The following is a 20,720-nucleotide window of genomic DNA, read 5'->3' on the forward strand; positions in this document are numbered from 1 at the left end:
TCAGGGAACCCACCAGAGGCTCGTCGTTTTTCAGGGGGCATCTCTAAGATGCCCTCTGAGTGCATTTTCATTGTTTAATGTGCTGAGAAGTTTGATACCAAACTTCCCCGTTTTTAGTAAAGCCATTACGATGTTGTGGAGGTCGTACTGACAAACTCCCAGCACCATATACTCTTAATGGCATTACTGCACTTACAATGTCTACGAATTGGCTTACACACTGTAGGGGTACAGGGCCCTGTACCCTCACCACTGGTATAGAGCACCCAGCTAGAGGGGTGACTGATCTATGCCAGGGCAGTGGCTGTAGGCATGGCACGCAGGGATGTGTGCCATGTCGACTCTTCACTTTGTTCTGCACCAAAACACGAAGCCTGCAATGGCATGGTGTGTAAAGGTACAGGGCCTCTAAGGGTGGCACAATAAGTGCTGCAGCCCTTAAAGCGCCTCCCTGGCCACAGTGCCCTAGGTACCCATGGTACCTTTTACAAGGGACTGGCATGTGACCAGAGGTGCCAACTGGGGGTACTAGGTACAGTTTTGGGAATGAACACAGGCCCTGAGAACCTGATTGGCACGGTCCCAGGGCACATCAAGTCAAAGTGCATTAGTAGCCTGGCAAAAAGTGGAAGGTTATTGCAACAGAATACCAGCTTCCTACAAGTACTCACCATGATCCAATTTAGGGAAGAAGCACTGAGACTGGGGTCCTGATTAGCAGGATCCCAATCAGACTAGTCAGAAAAACATAATGACACCAGCAAAAGTGGGAGTAACCATGAAAGCAGACCCTACTTTCCTCCACTTCCTACCGATCATTACATTAAGGCTGGTATAGGTTTCCACAGACCGCCTTGTCATAATTGAACAAGCAGGGTAGAGAGAGGACTTTGACCCTATTCCAGGACATATTACGCGTTTGGAGGTGGCTAGATCAACAGGGCAGTTTTCTTGCGAGGAATCACTCGTTTGGGTCTCTGGGCGCCATACCCCATGAACTGAGTAGACATCAGCTGGTGGATCACAAATGGAGTTTTCATCCCATGGTGGTTTAAGACCTCTTCAACCAGTGGGACTTTCCCTGGCTTGAACCTTTTGCCACACCTGAGAATGCCCAGTGTTGAGACTGAACGCTGGAGTTTCCACCAGGAGACTCATTTAATATCTGATCGGACACAGGCCTTGTTTTCATGTACGCACCACCAGCTCGCATGCCAAGGATCCTGAAGAAAAATGGGACAGAGAAGACCCAGGCCATCTTGATGGCCCTCTGTTGGGCAGAAGTGTAGTGCCCGATCTTTTGAGCATTAGTATTTGCTCTGCCATCCAGTACTCTTATCAGATGTTTTTGTTTGGTGTCAACAAGGATTTGCAGTTTGGCATAGAAAGCCAATAAGGTTTTCTGGTGGGCACAGTTAAAAGTAGCATGCAGTCCCTTTGAGCTCTTTTTTTTTTCAATGTTTGCCAGACTAACCTTCTCACTTTAAGTCACCTGCTGTAAAGCGTTTTCCAAAGGGCATAACGCAAATGTTTCTACTGGAACAGTTTATATTATCTCTCAGTGATGCCTTAACGTCTTCCGCATTTCTCATTTGCATGGTGTTCGAGCCTATACTTTATTCTTCCTTGCAGCTCTTGACCATTATGCTGGTCTTCCTTACTGCAATCACTTCTGTGTGCTGTCAGTGAGCTAGAGGCTCTGAAGTACTTCACTTTCGTCCCTGATAAATTGGTGAAGACGATCTGCGCAACCTTTTCTTCCTCCAAGTGGCATTGCTCTTTCATGTAAGTCTATCTTATTGCCATTTTGCACTTCACTGCAACCCTCAAAAGAGGTGAAAAGGCTTCTTCAACTCAATCTCAAGAGAGCCTTAAGCTTCTAAATCGAGAGCACAGAGTATAGTGTTGACAGTCCGCTGTTCATGGAGTTTGCCTTTGCCAGAAAGGAAAAGGCGGTTGTAAGAAATTGGGTTACTGGTTGAAGGGGTTGAAATCCTTCTCAAGCATCAACTGCAATTCTGCTCAGGGTGAAGCCACAAGCAAACCCTAAATTAACCTGGGCTCAGCCCTCTGATATCTTGGCACAGAGCAGTCGGGCTTAACTTGGAGGCAATGTGCTAAGTATTTGTAAAGCGCTTCAAACCGTAACACAGTGACAGTACACCACAAAAGGAGCCCACAATAGAGTTAGAAAATAATTTGTAATGAATAAAACAAGACCAAAATTACAAAAATCCAATTGGTAGATTCAAATTTTGTGAAAAATATGAAAATAGCACAAAAGGGCGTAATGCGACCGCTGTGGATATCTAGTCACGCCGGTCTAAGACAAAGCCACAAGTTCAGGCCAACTGTGATAAAACACGCGCCGGCATCATAGACCCAATTAGGCCCGCTGAACAGAGTACCTTAAATCCTGGCATTTTGAGGATCGGCATCTAAGATGTGTAGTGCAGCTGAAGTGATGTCTGTTCTAGGATGCGGTGAGGCTGCAGTGTCGATGTCTAAGATCCCACTGACGAGGGCTTGAAATGTGAAGTCAGTAATCGAGAATGCGTCGTGCAGTTGGGGCGATGCAGTCCGTCGTCCTTGTCGAGGCTTCCACTGACGAGGGATGCGAGGGCCTGCACTGAAGATGCATCACGCAGCAGGTGGTTCCAATGCAACAGTTCACTGTGGTGCGATGGGGGTCTTTGCGGCGGTTCCCATTCACTCAGCGGTGGTGATATGCCGGTTCTGCTCATTGTTGCGCCACGCAGTAGAGGAGATGCGACGGTTCCACTGGATCCACAGAAGCTGGTAGAGCAACTTAGGCCCACTTCCAAGGGTCTAGGACTGGGATGGTACCACTTGGAAGGGTAAACTCTGAGATGGCTGAGTCCAGGTGCAAGAGCAAGGTTGTTGGAGCCTTCTGTTCCTGAGGCTCAAGTCAGAATGCCAGCCATCTAGCCCTTGGAGTCACTCTGGAGTCATGCAGGTCCAGTCATTCTTACCCAGGCAAAAGGGCCGCATGTCAGCACAGCAAGGCAGTAGTTTTGCATGGCAGCAGAGTTGCATGTCCCTCAGCAGCTTAGCATTCCTTCTTGGCAGAGTATCTACAGGCCCCGAAGCGTACTGACGTGGTCATGTCCGAGATCCAGTATTTATACCCAATTATACCTTTTGAAGTGGGGAGAAGCTTCTATTGGTTAGATGTTTGGTTCAGGGCGAAATTGGCCTGGCAGTTTGGGCTGGACTATTTCTTGAGTAGGGTCGAGACTGATTTGCATATGGCTGGGACCAAGCTGAGGTGGCATGGCGAGCAAAAAAACAATGGGTTGAGATGCTGCCACTAGTTAGACAAATTGCAATCACTCCTCATCATCTTTTGTATGTTTCAAAAGGTTTATTTTGCCAGTTCAAAATGGCAGTTATTAAAACTGCACAGACAGGCAGCGATGGCAATGTTTAGAGGGCTACTAAAATGGGTGGCACAATAAGTGCTGCAATTTACACACCTTGGGTACATGTACCACTTTACTAAGGACTTACAAGTAAATTAAATATGCCAATTGGGTATAAACCAATGTTACCATCATTTAAGGAGTGAGCACATGGCCTTTAACACTGGTTAGCAGTGATACTGTGCGCCGTCCTAAGGCCAGCAAAAACGAGTTCAGCAAAAAATGGAGGAGGAAGGCAAAACGTTTGGGGTAAAACCACCCTAGTGCTGACGGGTCTAACAGCGGTACAGAAGAGGACTCTGAGGCGGATCATGCGGTATATTAAAACCTGCTGTGCTCTGGCCAACCAGGAGTCTGTTGTGGCCCATTCCGCTAAAGCAGCCCGAGCTGCTGCAAGGGGAGTCAATCTATCCGACTCCTACATGGACATTGGAGCACGTAGTCATCAAACACTGCTGCCTTGACAATTAGCTCTGCAGATTGAGGCCTTTTACACGCCCTGTCCTGCTGGGCTTTGGGTTTGAGTGCACTCCTCACACCCTCCACCTTTTGGGACATTCTGCTTGGACATCCAAGTGTGCAATCTGCAGTTAGACGCAGCCGTCAGCAGATCCACTTCCCTCAATAACCGTCTTTTTGGTGGATACTCTAACCACAGATTGCTTGCCTCCCCCCACACCCTTCCCTGTTTTGTGGAGTGGACATATGCACATTGTTAAAGGTTCTCAGGTTAGATTTCTGCGCTCTGATCCTAGATCGACTCAAATTACAGGTGGCGGAGTGCAGAACAACACAGAAGCGAACATCAGTTCGCAGGGGTGGAGCCTACTGGTTCCACTCTCACTTCTGGTGCGGTGCGAGGTTGTTGTGCAGTCAGATGATGCCACCCAGTGGCGAGTTGGAGTGATTGCTATGAAGATCTCCAGATCCAGTATAGCGCCTGGGAATATTCTAGAGGTGAGATATCTGCAGTTGAATAGAGATACCCCCAAAGGGTGCATTACGGAAGCTAAGTAACCTGTAGTTTTGTGTTTCTAACACTTTTTTTACGGACATCACCCACCCAGTGCTGATTGGCACCGCGCCGAGACATGAAATGTCTTACCTGACTCCATGGTGGTCACTACAGCCCGCCAGCTTAGGCCACCGGGGATGTTCTGCCTCCTGACAAGGATAGCAAGGTCGATGCTGTGAGAGAGAGTAGCGGTGGGTGTGGCCATGCTCTAGCGCGTCACCAGTTTATTAGGCCGCCTTTCCAAGTATGACCGGGCCCACAATGAGGAGAAGGGTGAGCTCTTAAAGCACCTCCCAGACCAGCTTCAACGAGGGGGAATAGCTGGTTCAGGAAGGCAGAACCTTTCCAGTGCCATCATTTAGCCTGCTTTGGATACTGCTGATACCACGGGCAGAAGACTGATAATTCTGTATCCTACTTCGCCACGCCTGGCTCACGAGTCTGATTTTTATGCCAGAGGGACAACAGATCCTCTCAACCGGTCATTCCATGGGGAGCACTTCTTTGGACCTCAGGTTGACACAGTGCTTGAAAAAAATAAGACCCCGACTACCAAGGCAATGGAGAGGGGCTCCTTTCATTGGCAACAGTCCAGATGGGCCTCAAAAGCTGCTTCCCCAGAACCTCCCAAGTCCCACAAGAGGAGGCAACGGGGATATCACCAGCAGGGGGCACTGTGGCAGAGGTTTCACACGGGGCTCCTTTAAAGGGAAAAGTTCTCAGGGTAGAAGCAGAGGTGCCCCCAAGTAAGGGATCCTCTACCTCAATGACTAACTTGCCACGCATCCCCCCCCAATCACGCATCTGTTGGGGGAGACTGGATGGATTTTTCCACTATAGGAAGGAGATCACCTCTGACCTTCTGCCTGGAGCTTCTTGCCACCCCCCCCCCCCCCAAACATTCCCCTCACCCAGACCCACACCCTCAGCCCAGAACATCTCCCGCTGCTTCACGAGAAGGTTCAGGTGCTCCTGGTGAAAGGAGCCGTACTACTCCCTGGAGGATTCCCTCAGGCCACTTCTCGACCTTTTTCCTCCCAGCAGATCCATTCTGTCGGTACACTTCAACCTAGTTATCCTACAGGATGTCACCCCCTCCCCCCCCCCCCCCTGCTGTAGCGAAGTGACTTTATGGCCACGCTCTGTGTAAAGAGAACACCTTCTTCCACATCCCGATTCAGTCCAGCACATCGGCGCTACCTCCGCTTTATGGCAAGTAGGTAACACTAGCAGTTGAAAGTGCCTTCCTTCAGCGTCGCCACGGCTTCGAGGGTCTTCTTCAAGTGTTTAGTGGTGGTGACCGTCCACCTAAGGAGAAAGGGACTGCACTGTTTTCCCTACCTCGAAAACTTGCTGATTAAGAGTGCAAGCAGACCAGAATGCCTGTCTCACTTCCAGGCCACAGTTCTGCCTCCTTCAAAGCTTAGGGTTCACAGTGAATGCCAATGGGACCACTCCCGGCCCACCCTACAACATCTTATGGACATCAGCTGTGGGAGGAGTTTTGATCATAGCCCCGCAATTCCCCACCATGTAGTCTTTAACCTCATATTATGTTTGCTGGTTTTGTACTCTGTAGCAAAATTCTTCCTGGGTTTTAAAGAGACCTTACTGAATCTACAGCACTGCGTGCCACAAACAGATGCTGACAGGGCAAGTAGCAAGTAACCTATTCCAGCTCCTCGAGAGTCACATATCCCTCTTACCTCGCCAGCCGATAATTCAAAAGATAAATCCATAAACTGAAGTTAATAAGAAAGAATAATGGAACTTAAAAATAACTGAAAACGTAAACCATGCAGGGCGTAAAAAAGTATGGTAAGAGCGAGTATGCACTAGGGTAGGTTTAGGGACACCAAAGTTCTGTTTGGACCCAACCAATAGTTAAAACCCAGCATGTGAATCTAGAGGAGCTTTAAACCGCAAAACTATTGGCGTGGGTCGGAAGCAGGATCAGTACCACAGATTCCACGACTTTGATGCAATTCTCGGACTAGTGTGGACAGTGGCATAGGCTGAAGTATGCTCATCTCCTTGGCTTTAAATGTCAATCCCTTGGTACCCCCAGCTGCATTTCACAGGGCAAGAGATGCTGTGTGATGGCAGATGCAACTCTTAGAATGCCAGCGGCAGGGTACGTTCTGGGCGTCTTGTGAAACAGCAGGGATTTCATTCTGAGTGTCTCAGTACAATGCCAGCCTCTCTTACTGTACCCAATGGCATCTCGGGGTTGTTCCTTTGTCATGGAGGTTGCAGTATCTGTTATGTAGTTTCTCATACATTTAATTAATGTGCCAAGTGTGTGACGGTTCTGACTTTTTTGCTCATTAGATTGTGGCTTATGAATACTACCGTTCTGTTGACCCTACTGGGGTCGTGACCCGTTTGCTTGAGGAAACTGCTACATTAATTATAATGCAGACTTTTAGTTGCCCCTGTGTGAATCCGCCACCTAGAAACTATGGTTTTCTATTGCTTGAATGGTTTTTGCAAAAGCCCAGTGCTTGGTGAAGTGCCCATTCTCCGTCTGTCTCTTACTCTCACTTCATCTCTCTCCATACAGACTCATTTGCAGCCACTGTAGATCCCAAATTAATGCTGCCCACTCTGCAAGAACAACTGCGAATCCTCGAAGAAGAGTCTGATGTGAGTCTTGCATTGAGATGATTTTTAAGTGCACCTTATTTACTTAATTTAGAGTTTGATAGTGTGCTGCTTGTAACCTTTATACTACTTTAGAGTGTAAAAGAGAAAGTATGATAAGCATGTCAGAAGGGTGCTGGATGGAGACAAGGCACTTAATCAGCTAGAGTAGGTGTGTGAAATAAAGGAATTTATCTGCGAAATGATTGAATACTATTTAATGCGGTAGGGAAAGTTTTTACACAGAGCATCATCTGCCAGCAGCTTCTCCCCCGAAAAACCAGACCACTATAGTGTCAGAATTCTAGAATGAAAATACAGTCAAACCAAGCATCGTCATGTGGACTGCTAAACCTAATTCCCTTACACATGGAACAAACGTAACTAAGAAAACAAACTAGAATAAAGTACACTGCATGAACATTACCTCACATAATGGCATAACACAAACGTACCTCCCAAAGTATGTGATCACACAGTTTCTTCCCCACAACTGCATCTTTTTGGTTTCTTTTGATGTCTCTCATGCCCATGAGTTGGCCACAAGCTAGCCTTTCTGAGACGCATTTCAGCATTCCTGAACCTTCCACCTTGTTCAAAATGGATCCTGGCACTTGCACCACATTCATCATGTTCTATAGATTCCCATAAAGCAGTTCCAACATTTCTTTTCTTGTCTTGGAATCAGCCTTTGTGTGCCAACTTGGGTCTAAACAAGTTACTAATTTTGACCCGAGGTCCAAGATCACTACAAACCACCTTGAAACTCTCTTTGTTTGGGCGTGTCCATTCACTTAACACAAACTTCAAGCTTTGTTTCAGCTCAGAACAAAATTCTCTGCACATCAATGTATATGGTGTGGCTCCCATTGCCATATTTGATTTAAAGCTGTAAGCCGTGCTAACCTCTTCATGACTGTCCTCCAGTCCCCACATCCAAACAATCACAGCTCCAAAGCTGCTTTCAGTGATCTGTTGCACCTCTCCGCTAATCCGTTGCTCTGTGGCTGGTACACCAAGCCGTTCACTTGATGTATGCTAGGAACGTCCTCATATAACCAAATGCCAACGTCACTCCGTCATTGGTCAGTAACTGTGAAGGAATAGCTTCTAAGAACTTTATTACTACTCCTCTCTACAGGTGTCACACATGCAACCTCTGGCTAGTGTGAAAAATATCAACCAAGACGTACACAGGTCAGGACTCGGGGTACAGAATGGGCCAGAAATATCAAGCGATGTTTTGCCACGTTTTGTCAGTGCAACTGCTTCTTGAGGGGACATAAAAGTAGTCTTTGGCAACCAGTTGCTCCAGGCACCATGTTTTCCACATCCTTCTCTTAACTATGTCTTTTCATCACACTCATTCCAGTGGGTCCCTCTTTTGTTATTTCCAGAACCCTCTTCATCAGATAGTCCTGCGCAACCAACAAATCCCTACTTTTTAAAACTGTGTGCCACTTCAACTCCCAAATGACATTATCATTTTGTTCCCCACTCTGCAAGCGTGTCCTTCTTGGGCGACCATGTGGCATGAACATAGTCTTTCTTACTAAGCACACAATCCTATTCAGCACATTTGACTTATTCAACTCAGAAATGTCTCTTTGTACATCACTCCCCTCTGCCTCTACACACTTCTCTATCATCATCCTTACCGTCCTTCAGTGGCAAGCATGACAGTCAGTCAAACGTGACTGTCCTTACCCTTGCAACCTATTCCACTACGGACACTTGCTCTTGCAACCTGAATATAAAGTCTGCAGTGCCAGCTGTTGACCAACCAGCCCCTTTTGTGGCAACAAGTTCTGCTAGTAGCCTGTGATCCCACACATGTATGAGCATTAAGCTACCAAGAAAATATTTAGACTTCGTTCCCCTCAATTCTTATGAGTCGCAGTAACCTTTCACCTCTACCTTGAATTAATAAAACCCACAAACCATAATTGCTCTCCGCAGACTGATACAGTCACCTTATGCATCTGAACGGTTTTAAATAAGATGCATGCAAGATTTCTTTCTTGAGCTTGACAACATTATTTTCACAGGCTTTACATTATTCCTGTTTCAGGTTTTTATACTACATATATATGGATTCTCACACAAATGTGTAATGCACCACCAACATCATGAATAATAATGTCCATCCAATGTTGATTTTATATATACGGTTTCTTTATTCCTCCAATCTCAATAAAAAGAGATAGCCAAACAACCGACGCGTTTTGTTAAACTGGTGTGGACTTCATCAGGGCTGTGAAATACATAGTGTATAATACAACATGAAAGAGTACAGATGGACATTGACACGTGACCAAACATAGATATTAACATATGATGAAATATTACTAGATACAAGACATTACTTATAAAAGCCAACCTGACAGGGTCATTATAACTGTAGAACCATGAAGAGTGTTCAGACAGGCTGATAAGGAGAAGCAAATAAAAACCACGCGAATAATGGTCGCGGTAAAAAAGCCAAAGGGAGGAAATATAGTTGGGTTGAGGACACAGCAGATAGAACAAATTTTGAGAATGAATGAACAAGATTAGTAGAGTAGATAGAAGCAGGTAGAACGCCACACCACGTGTGAGGAAGTCGTAATGAAACTGAAAAGACGCTTAAGTCCATTCAGAATTCAGGAAACCGCTTAAGTCATGTAAAGTGAGATTATTAAGGGTCGCATACCTTTTTAGGTCAATCTATTCTTCAGTAGTATTCGTTAGTGTAGGACTAGTGGGCTCCTATACCGAAAATGTTCCCTCCTGTGTCCAGGGACAGTTGAGAGTAAAAGGCTCCTGTGCCTGTGAACTAGAAGTAGCAGGCAATGAGGAGAAATAAACCTCTTACATCAAAGGTACTCAATATAGTGTGGCATAGTAGACACGTGACATGTCACTCTCTCAGGGCTCATTGTAGTTGAGCTTAAACGCTCTCAGGGATTTAAAGGAAGTATTGAACAGTACACGGACATCTTAGATGTCCTGTGCTCTATATTGTAAAAAAAAAAAAAAGGGGGTGGGAGGTGGGGAACGGTAACGAGCAACGAGAGAGACTAAAAATCTCCCAAAAAAAACTCTTTAAGGCTTTGGAACTTTCCCTGGAAATTTCAACCTATAATGACTACCTTGTTTGGCCTCTATATGGGCAGGTGTTTTCCAGAGTTTTTTAGAGATTTTTTTTTCTTTCTCTCTCGTTGCTAGTTACCGTTCCCCACCTCGCCCACCCCCGTTTTATTTTGATTTTACAATATAGAGCACAGCCCTGATGAAGTCTACACTTGTTGGACGAAACACGTCGGCTGTTTGGCTATCTTTTTATTGAAATTGGAGGAATAAAGAAACCTTATATATTAAATCAACATTGGATGGACATTATTATTCGTGATGTTGGTGGTGCATTCCACATTTGTGTGAATTTGAACATTGGTCTTGGAGACTGCTCCTTGGAAACAGCGGGAGCAGTGGACATTCACATCGCTTGAGCAAAATAGCTCACATTTTGGGACTCTGGGTGAATTTTGCGTGGGAAGTGCGTCACAATTATACAAAGGTATATCTGTTGTGGCTTGCTGTTTCAAACTTGGGATTATATATATAATATGGATTCTGTTGGCCTCCTTCATAAATTGTGCTGTATTAGGCACGAATTTCAGACATATTAATAAATAAGAATACCTTCTCCTTGTTCCTGGACTGTAGGGCTTCAATATAATCTCTTACTTGACTTTACTTTGACCTTATTCCATCACAAGTTTTATGGTGTCCTAAATATTCCCCCCCTTCTCCATTTCTACCTAATTTACACTTTTCTTTCTTGATGGTAAGCCCACTTTACTGTAGGACTTTCAACACCATCTTTAAAGTTTCATTGTACTTCTTGCAGACTTTTCCATAAATTAGTGTTCTGGGGAAAATATGTAATCTTAACATGTTTAAAAATTTTTGTGTACTTCAATCCGAAATATTGCTGACAACTATGCCAGCTCAAACAGCATGCAACATAATCTATACCCTTCCTCAGGCATGATAAATTATATTAAAAGTTTACACTCTTCATTTAAAGCTATCTGGTGATAAGTTGAAAATACACTCGCCTCAAAATACCAAATATCTTATTGATGTTCAGTAAGGGATACAGGTCGAGCTACATGAATTGCTTAAGGTGTCTCAGATCTACCCATCTTGATTGGCACAAACCTTCCACGCCCGAGGACTTGCAGCCATGCACTCTGTGGCGTCTCTGCTTTCTGTTATACCCGCAATAGGCAAGACTTAACTTTACTAGGTCTTGCTTGAGCTACTGTCTTAACACCAGCCTATCTTTATGTATCTTGGGAACCTGTCCCTCATTTAGTGTAATGTTATGCTTTACAAACCTATTGTGTGGTGTCTGCTTTTACCTATGTCATGACCCCTTGCCTCTGCACACACATCGCTTGCTTGGGATTAAGGCGTATCCCCATTGTTGTGGCTGTCTCTCTGAACCACCCCTATTCCTGGCCACTATACCTTTGCAAGACTGCTCCCTCCCTTGAACCCACTTTCCTTTACAAAATATCCTGCATCCTCAGTTCCCTTCCTTTCATTTGCTTGAAATCAGTATGCATATATATCATGCATATGTATTGAAATGTATACATTTCAAAACATACGCAGCAACTCTTCCAGACTCAACGTGTACCTCGCCCCAGGGTCCGACATTTTACCCCTACCTTTGTCGCACAATGAGAATCGCTATCAATCATCACCGACGCAATTCTATGATTTTAGTGGTCATGTGGTAAAACTGCATGTTATACGGTAAGAAATTATGCTGATAAAGTATTTTATAAGATGCTGTTAAATTGTATCCTTTTTCCTATGAAACTTAAAGTTAACTAAAAAATGCAGGTTCTGACTTTTAGTTTTATTAAATCTTCCTTTTGAGGTACTGAATTGGCAATTGTGATGGCACATTGTAGAATCTGAGTAATTACTTCCATGTTTAATTTTGCTGAGTCTAATCTGTAAACACATCTGCTTGGACGGACAGTGCTTGTTTTGGGAGTGTGGGGCTGGTGTCAGTTCACATACTGTTAGTTTCATCACAGTTTATCACCAAATGTTTTGCTCACATGTGCAATATGCTAGCAGTTCTGTGTTTTCTTGCGCTCTGGCTACCCTATTCACCATACCTTATCGTGATGTTTCTTGTTGTAGGAAATGGCTGAGAAGTTTCTAGAAGGCCTTATCTCGCTAGAGTCATTTCTGGAGGATTTTTCTTCTAAGAGACGACTGTCCCACCAACGTCGAGTCAGAGTTGAAAAGCTTCAAGAGCTGTTGAAGATGCGGGACACAGGAACCCAGCCCAGTATGCAGCAGTCGGAAAGCCAGACCCAGCCGTTTATCCATCCGGCCCCAGTGCCACCGTTGGTGGACCCACCAACAATTCTAGGGCCACCTGCCAGCCGTTCATCTCCCCCCTTTATTTTACCGTACTCCCCAAGCCCCCCTCTTCAGGATCAACCGATGCCCACAGGACCAATTGCTCATGGGAACTTGGTTCCAGCTGTGTTTCCAGGATTTATGGGGCCACAAAGCTCACAGTCAAGCCCTCAAAGAACATTTCCTCAGGGGACTCCTCCGGCTGTAGGCCACTTTCGACCAGGGGGTTCCAACTTCTCCTATCCGCATCCTGGGGCTTCGAATCACACTGTTGGCCACCCAGTACCCAACTACTCTCCACCTGTGGCCTCCAGTTATTCATATCCTCGGGTAGGAGGGCCGGGTTATCCTCCACCAGGAGGTCCAGGTCCTGGGTATCCCCAGTGTCCTAGTGGTCAGCCTCCCTATCCAACATACTCCCCAGCCAGCCAGTCTCAGTGTCCATATCCAACTCAGCCACAGATGCAGAGATACCCCAGCCCCCCGCAGCCTCCCTATCCCCAGTATCCAGGCCCTTCCCCTGGATATCCGCTGCAACCTTCCCTACCCAGCAACACTGGGTGGCCCAGGTATCCCACAGAACAGTAGATGTGCTGAGCTTACTTACCCTGATCAGGAAAGGCATAGCGACGTGCCACAGAGGCTGTGAGGATTTAACTGAGGTGCATTTTTAATTACTTGGACTTCCATCTCTACGATGAGCATAGCATGGAGTCTCAGCGAAGAACCGACCAAGCACTGTTTAGGTGTCTTGAATTAGTATTGCTCTTGCATCTAACACTTCCCGTTCTCCAAATGTGGGAGTAGCACTGCTTCAAGGGCGATATTTTACTTCTAGTGGCCTTGTTACCACACTTTGTAAACAAGGCGAGGTTTTAGCAGTAGAGTACAGACATTATATGGAAAACTTTGTCTGTTTTATTCAGCACAGAGCTTTACCATACCAAGCCCTGATCAGGAGTGAGAGTCATTCTCATCCTTGCATATATGCAATGTACCTGGCTTTGCTTGGAGATACTAACACTCTGTGAATAACCAACTCCTAATGACAAGGACTGTTAGTTTAACCTTCACACATGTGTATATGCCGATGCACACAACTCCAAATACTGCAGAGGGCCTCATGATCCAGCTGCATTTGATGGAATTGGCACCCACTGTGTCTTGGACATGATTGCTCTGCTGTGAGCCAGCTGGGCAAAGAGGAATAAAGTCACAATGACCAACAGAATGACAGCATAGACGTTTGAAGTGTGGTCATAGGCCTTACAGAATGCTTTCTTTTTATGATCTGGGATCCCTGACTCTACTACAGAGTTCTGTTTTGGCTAAAATTTAAGGGGCAGATGTACGACCGTTTTTGCAGTCGCAAACGGGAATTCGACACGTTGGTGCCGCAGAATTGGGTCTGCCCCCATGCACAAATCATATTTTGCGAGTCAGTAACTCATTACCGAATCTCAAAATATGGTTTGTGACTCGCTATTAGGAAGGGCTGTGCCAAGAGCGTACCTTCCTAATAGCGAGTCTCACAGCAATGTATGATTTTTTTGTGACCGCATTTGCGATTGCAAAACACTCGCAGTTTACCACGAACTTCAAGTAGGTGGTAAGCCACTCGCAAATGGGAAGGGGTTCTCTGGGGACCCCTTCTCCTTTGTGGATGGGTGCCAAAATGTTTTAACAGCAGGCAGTGGTCCCAGGGACCACTGCCTGCCCTTCCAAAAGTAAACTGAAAAGTTTCATTTTTCTTTTTTAATTGCATCCCGTTTTCTTTTAAGGAAAATGTGCTGCATTTGAAAAAAAAAACTGATTTATTTAAAAAGCAGTCACAGACATAGTGGTCTGCCACCATCCCTGTGAGTGCTAGCCATTCCCAATGGGGTTGCAAATTGCGCTTGGCTCATAAATATTGATGAGGCATGCAGTTTACGACCCCATTGGGAATCGCAAATCGTGTCTGAGAAACTGTTGTAAATTCACTTTAGCGAGTCGCAAATTGCGAGTTGCAATTTGGCGCAATTTGCGACTCGCTAAAGTGAATGGTCGTACATCTAGCCCATAGTGTGGCGGGTTTGACTCTTGGTGTACAGTTGGCAAGTCCTTCGGCACTTAACTTCGCGGCTCAGAGCCTTGACGTATCTTCTAGGTCTGATTTCTACGCTTTCTCAGAACTGAGCTTCCGTGTTTCAAAGACCTGAGTCTGAGCCTATGAACCATACTTGATAGAACAGAAATCTCATCTCCCTCTTAGAGAGCTGGCTTGGGTGTCTCAGAGCTGTAATAAGAGCTCGGTGCTCACTTTTTTCCTCCAAGCTCTTATGTTTCTTAGAGACTCCATTGAAGGCCTAGGGTTTTTTAGCCATTGTGATGCTCTTATCTTGGTTTCATTGCTAAGATCAGATCCCATAAGTATCCCCTATTTCTTCTGAGATCACAAGTACCTTGTAGCAAGAATTGGAGCAGAGGATTCCTGTCTTCTAGGCCTTATCTTCTATTTCTCTCGTAGAACAAGGATTGGAGCACTGCAGTCCTTTCTTCCAGTCCCAGAGTACTGTTTGTTAGGCTTGAATGATTTACGATCTGATGGAGATGGGGACAGAAGCCAGGTAGGCTGTGTGGCAGACTTCAGGTGGCCGCTTTCTCCCACAGCCAGGGATAAAGGCCTGGTGGCCGGATTGAGAGGTCTGTTTTGCAGGACCAGACCTGGGGATCGAGGCCAGGTGCCATTTCTTTCTCTCACAGTTTTTGCTGTCGATGGTATGTGGCCTTCTGCCAGCCTGAGTTCTCTTCTGTCTCAGAGCTGGAGACAGGGGCCAGACTGCATGTCTGGGTGTTGTGAGATAACCCCTCTCGCACAAAGCTCTGGACAGGGCTCAGGTGGCCTCTCTGGGTGGCCTGGTCTCCTTTCTTTTTCATAATGCTAGGGACATCTTTAGTCACCTGCCTGTTGGGTGTGAACTACCTTCTGTCCCAGAGCTTGGATGAGAGCCCCAGGCTCCTGTCTGTATTTGGCACAGCTGGTATTGGGAGCAGAGTTCTAGATTAGTGCTGCAAGGCCATAAAACTTGAAGAATATGTGTCGGATAAATATAGAGGTGTCCTCCCTTTATGACTCGCAACTGATATAAGATATCAAGGTTAAGTAGGCTCTAATTCCAGCTGGCGCCTTCACTGCTCTGTAGATCTGTTAAAGTTCAGGTAATCTTGACAATTGTCACATAGGGATATGCGTCCTCATGATCTGAAGAGGTTTTGGGTAAAAATGCATAATGCTATTTATGTGCCTTAATATCTGCAAACAGACTATATCGCAACAGAGGTACCTATGTGTTTACATCATATTTTTTATTTGCCTAAATACGTTTTATTACCTACTTTTAGAAGTAATTTATTTCATTTCTATATTTTAGAGGCCTGACTAGATTCAAGGGTCTGTGTCTTCTCTCAGGTCTTAATTTAGATCCCAGAGTTCTCATTCCTAGGCCTGAGCTCTTAATGTGTTCCGCATTGGCATTCGTCCCAGAGGGTGCAGGCTGTTTGTGTTATTACTTCTCAGAGGTATGATTCACTCTTTGTCTCTCTGATGGAGCGTATTTGCCAAGGATCCAAGAGTTAACCCTGTTAGAAATGCTGTTGGGAGCCTCCAATTTCTGGTTTTGGAGCATGGGTTACCGATAACGTGCCTCCTTTCATTGTGCGAATTAGGTGGTTAGCTGTAGAAGCCTAGGTCACTGGTTATGAGGCCTCCTCTATCTTAGAGCTGGCATTTTAGACTTCACCCTTGTCAATGCTGCTACTACAGCTCTCCCCTCTGCGAACCGGGGTGAAAGATGACCACACCTCAACGGCTAACATTCAGAGGCACCCCTTTCTGACCTAGGGCCTGATTTAGATCTTGGTGGACAGGTCACTCCGTCACAATGGGGACGGATATCCCATCCACCGAAATCTAAATCCCATAGGATATAATGGGCTTTATATTTCGGCAGTCGGGAATCCCCATTGTAATGGAGTAATCCGTCCTCCGAATGTCTAAATCAGGCCTCTAGTAACAAAGAACCCACCTCTCAACACTGAGACTACAGATCACGCCTCAACACTGAGACTACAGATCACGCCTCAACACTGAGACTACAGATCACGCCTCTTCTAGACCTGAGACGAGAGATCGAACCACCTTTCTCAGAGCAGGGATTAGAGCGGTTCAATTTTAGAGCTGGGATCACACCCATCTTCTTTTAGAGCTGAGATTGTCTCTCTAGCCATACTGTTGGAGATCATGATTCACTTGGAGCCTAGGTTAGAGATTTCACATCTGAAAGCTGCAACTAGAAATCACCAGTCACTGCCCGCTAGAGATGTTTCCTTTCCCAGAGCCTTGCTTAGAGAACTCAGATCTCTGAAAGGTGGGTTCAGAGAGCTGCCATTCTTTGGTGCTGGCTTTTTACACCCTCCTTCTCTTATGACTGATATCTTTAGTGTGTGAATGAGGGATTGGACTTCTATAGCAGACGAACTGACTGTTTTCAGCGCTGGAATTTTTTTGCTTTACAAAGGGCTGGGATTATCAATCTCACCTTTGTGAAATTTGAGTTTAGAGATCTCCGCTCATAGAGAATCTTAGAAACTCGCCTCTCTGAGAGATTTAACTCTAAATATTACCTCTCTGAGGCATGGGATTTGATATCGTGCCTCAGTTTTGCGGTCAGTGATTTGAGTGAGTGAATGAGTACGTGTAAAGCACACTAGCAAACTGAGAATGTAGAGCTATCATTAGCGGTCTTTCCTCACTGAGTGATGGGATTAATGGCCTTGCCTAACTGAGGGTCTGTTTTAGACATCTCACCTCACCTAGAGCCTAGATTAGGAGATACCATCTCTACAGTCTGGGCTAAAGATCCCCGCTCTGAGAACCTGTACCAAGATACCTCGCGACGGTATTGCAGATATAAATTGAGACCTTGGAACACAGAGTGCTCCGCTCAGAGCAGAAATGGAAATTTTGCTTTCAGTGAACCCTCAGTTGAGATTCTTCCTGTTTCACAACCGAGATTAGCATTCTTGCTTCTCTGAAATCTCAGGCTTGGTGTCTCGCTTCAGAGGCGGAATTTGAGATCTGAGTGACTGAATTTGTTATTGCACTTTTGTAACTCATCAAAATACACTGAGTTTGTAGAGATGGGTCCGCACATAGCCCCCTCTCGCCGGATACTGCCGAAGATAAACCCTTCAGGGCTCAGCTCCAGGCCACATGAACCACACAGAGTAGTAGGTGAGTTGATGATGTAAATAAACTATTGTGTGTGAAAATGAAGGGTTAATTTGTGTGTGAAATACACAACTTCCATTTGCACTGTGGCTTCCTGATTTCGAATGTGTGTAATTCTCTGTTTATTAACAAACATTTTCGGAAGTATGACTCACTGGAATGTATGAGCTCAGGCACCTGATGCCTTGTATTAAACCTCTGATGAATCAAAGTTTCCCCAGTGAAGTTGCATGGACCATACAAATCACTGAGTAGTTTGAAAGCACTCCGCAAGTATGAGTAAATATGTGAGGCAGCCAACGATTGGCCCTCCCTATTTCATCATCACCCCCTTTACATATCCTTGTGATGTGATCCTTCTAATATGTTCCCCCTCTTTTTTATTTTTTTATTTTTTTTTTATTTTTTTTTTACGCTTCCTCAGCTGACCCATTCAGTTCTCTGGAGGTAGAGAACCATGGTTAGATCATTTAAGCGCGGATGGTGTTCTGTTTTTTATTTATTTTTAGTTTTAACCCTCGCAGACTGCAGCTTTTCTAACGAAACACGAGACAATTCTGGAATAAATTTGTATGTATTAATTCCTACCAGAAAATATATACCAGCTAAAGTGCAAGTGAAAACCTAAGGTTAAGCTTAGGTAGAGATGACTGGTCCTGCATAAATCAGCTGGCACGTTTCTATACAGTAAATAAAACAACTCTGTATGGTCCAAACAAGTGTGTGTGTATATATATATATATACACACACACACACACACACACACACACGTAAATATTACACAGTGACGGTCACCACTGTGGCATTATACTTACGTCAGTTTTCATAGGAACAGCATTATTTGTTTTGCTAATAACTGATGCAGTTTGTGAATCTGCATGAACGATTCTAAAATTAAAGTTCATTCACCTCTGCTCTTGGACAGTTTCACGATAATCCGGTACATGGGGGGCCAAGACAAGTGTGGTCCCAAAAGTGAGAATTTCCATGCTAATTCCTATATGTAACCTCTCTCCCATACAGAATTTTTTAAACATAATTACACAAAAAATTGGCAAAAAGTTAGATCTTTACTCAGCGTACTTTTGTGATTTGGTGTAAATTTGTGTTTTAAGAGCATCTTCGATTGGGCATGAAGGGGCTAACATTCAGAAAGTGTATCTAAATGATTGATTCTGCAGGCAACCTACCGCTGCACACTGTTAAAGGCTTGTTTGTATTAGGGCACCAGTGGATGGTGGGTGTTTTGGCCCAGATCCTGCATAGCTTGGGAGCCGTGTGCCAGATGCTGTGGCTAACACTTGCTTTGCACAGTCCAAGGCTGTGCACTTCGAGCATGTTGGATTGGATGTTGCCCGAGGGGTTGGGCGTATGTTCAAGTTTGAACGTGATTAAAAATTCGTTTTAAAAATCCAGAAATTCACCGAAAAAAACAAAGGTTAAAGTGACGTTCTAGGTTCAGTATTACAACCAGTGGGCTTGACAGTATTGCTGGCCGCCTAGTGGCACTTCCGCTTTACCGATTGGGAGTTTTCAAGTGGAGCCCTGTTGTTGACGGGGTGCTCAAAGTGCATTCTTTTTGCAGGGCTGACCACATTACCATCTGACCACAGTGTGAGAGACTAACCGTGGTGACTTTACCATCTAACCAGGCAGTGAGTGTCTAACCGTGGTGGCGTTACCATCTGACCAGGTTGTGAAAGACTAACCATGGTGGCTGTACCATCTAACCAGGCTGTGAGGAACTAACAGTGGTGGCTTTACCATCTGCCCACAGGGTGAGAGACTAACTGTAGTGCCTTTACCATCTGACCAAGCTGTGAGAGACTAATCGTGGTGGCTTTACCATCTGACCAAGCTGTGAGAGACTAATCGTGGTGGCTTTACCATCTCACTAGACTGCGAGAGACTAACCGTGGTGGCATTACCATCTGACCAGGCTGTGAGGGACTAACAGTGGTGGCTTTACCATCTGATTAGGCTGTGAGAGACCTAACAGCGGTGATTTTATCATGTGACCTGGGTGATCTTAGCTGCAGTATAAAATGCTGCTGCTAGGCTGCTACTGAATGTTCCCGGACGCTCATCGACGGGCTCAGCCCTGGTCAAACTCCATTGACTCCCAACTGGGAAAAGGATTTTCCTCCAAAGCTCTATGCTTTCAACACACGATCCTGAACCAGAAGGTACCTTGTTATTACATACCCTGATTAAGCCATATCATCCTAGCCGATATCTCGGGTCCACAGAAGCAGCACTAACTGCGATCCTCGGAGCACAAAGAGAGCGGATGGGAGGCTGCGTGCTCTTTTTTTTCTTTAGCGGTGAAACTGTGAAGCGCCCTCCCAGCCGATTTGATGCAGGGACATATGGAAATGGTCTTTCAGAAAGAACGTAAAACCTGTTTTTTCAGACAAATTTAAATTTGTCTGTTGCGATAGGTTTTTGACCATCTTGGGGCAGGAATTTTAGCCCGGGGACACTCCGTCGAGTAACCAAACACTTTACAAAATTGTTACCATGACCGAGACCTTGGCGGCTTTACCATCTGAGCAGGCTGTGATAGACTAACCGTGGTGGCTTCTCCATCTGAGCAGACTGAGAGACGAACCGTGGTGACAGCGTGTGGTTCTGTTCCAGGGGACCGGCCTTTTTACACGTACTGCTTCATCCACCAGCACTGCGACGCTTGGCATGGAATGCCATGGGTGAAGTCGGAAGCATCACTCTCCCTTCTTCAGCATATCGCTTGAGCGACTAGGTCATGCTTGCGCTGTCGAGCAGCAATCAGAAATGCCTTCATATGTGCCACAGTTGACATCTACAATCTGTCTGCCCAAAAAGTCCATCCAAGAGCTGCAAATTGTGCAAAAATGTTATTCAGGCGCGATCAGCTATGAAATTACTATACTGGCT

General features: G+C 45.4%; 1 protein-coding gene across 2 annotated transcripts in view; it reads left to right on the top strand.

Annotated features, from left to right (window-relative positions):
• VPS37C (VPS37C subunit of ESCRT-I) overlaps positions 1-18,014 on the top strand; it is a 91,791-nt gene extending 73,777 nt beyond the window's left edge. For both annotated transcript variants that reach the window (XM_085651457.1, XM_085651459.1), the window contains 2 exons: positions 7,022-7,104; positions 12,307-18,014. In XM_085651457.1, the coding sequence (XP_085507583.1) occupies positions 7,022-7,104; positions 12,307-13,119 (896 nt within the window). In that variant the 3' untranslated portion in view covers positions 13,120-18,014. The remainder of the gene's footprint in view (positions 1-7,021; positions 7,105-12,306) is intronic.
• The last annotated feature ends 2,706 nt before the right edge of the window (positions 18,015-20,720 follow it).

This window comes from Triturus cristatus, chromosome 4_1, assembly GCF_964204655.1.
Source record: "Triturus cristatus chromosome 4_1, aTriCri1.1, whole genome shotgun sequence".
NCBI classification, from domain to species: domain Eukaryota; kingdom Metazoa; phylum Chordata; class Amphibia; order Caudata; family Salamandridae; genus Triturus; species Triturus cristatus.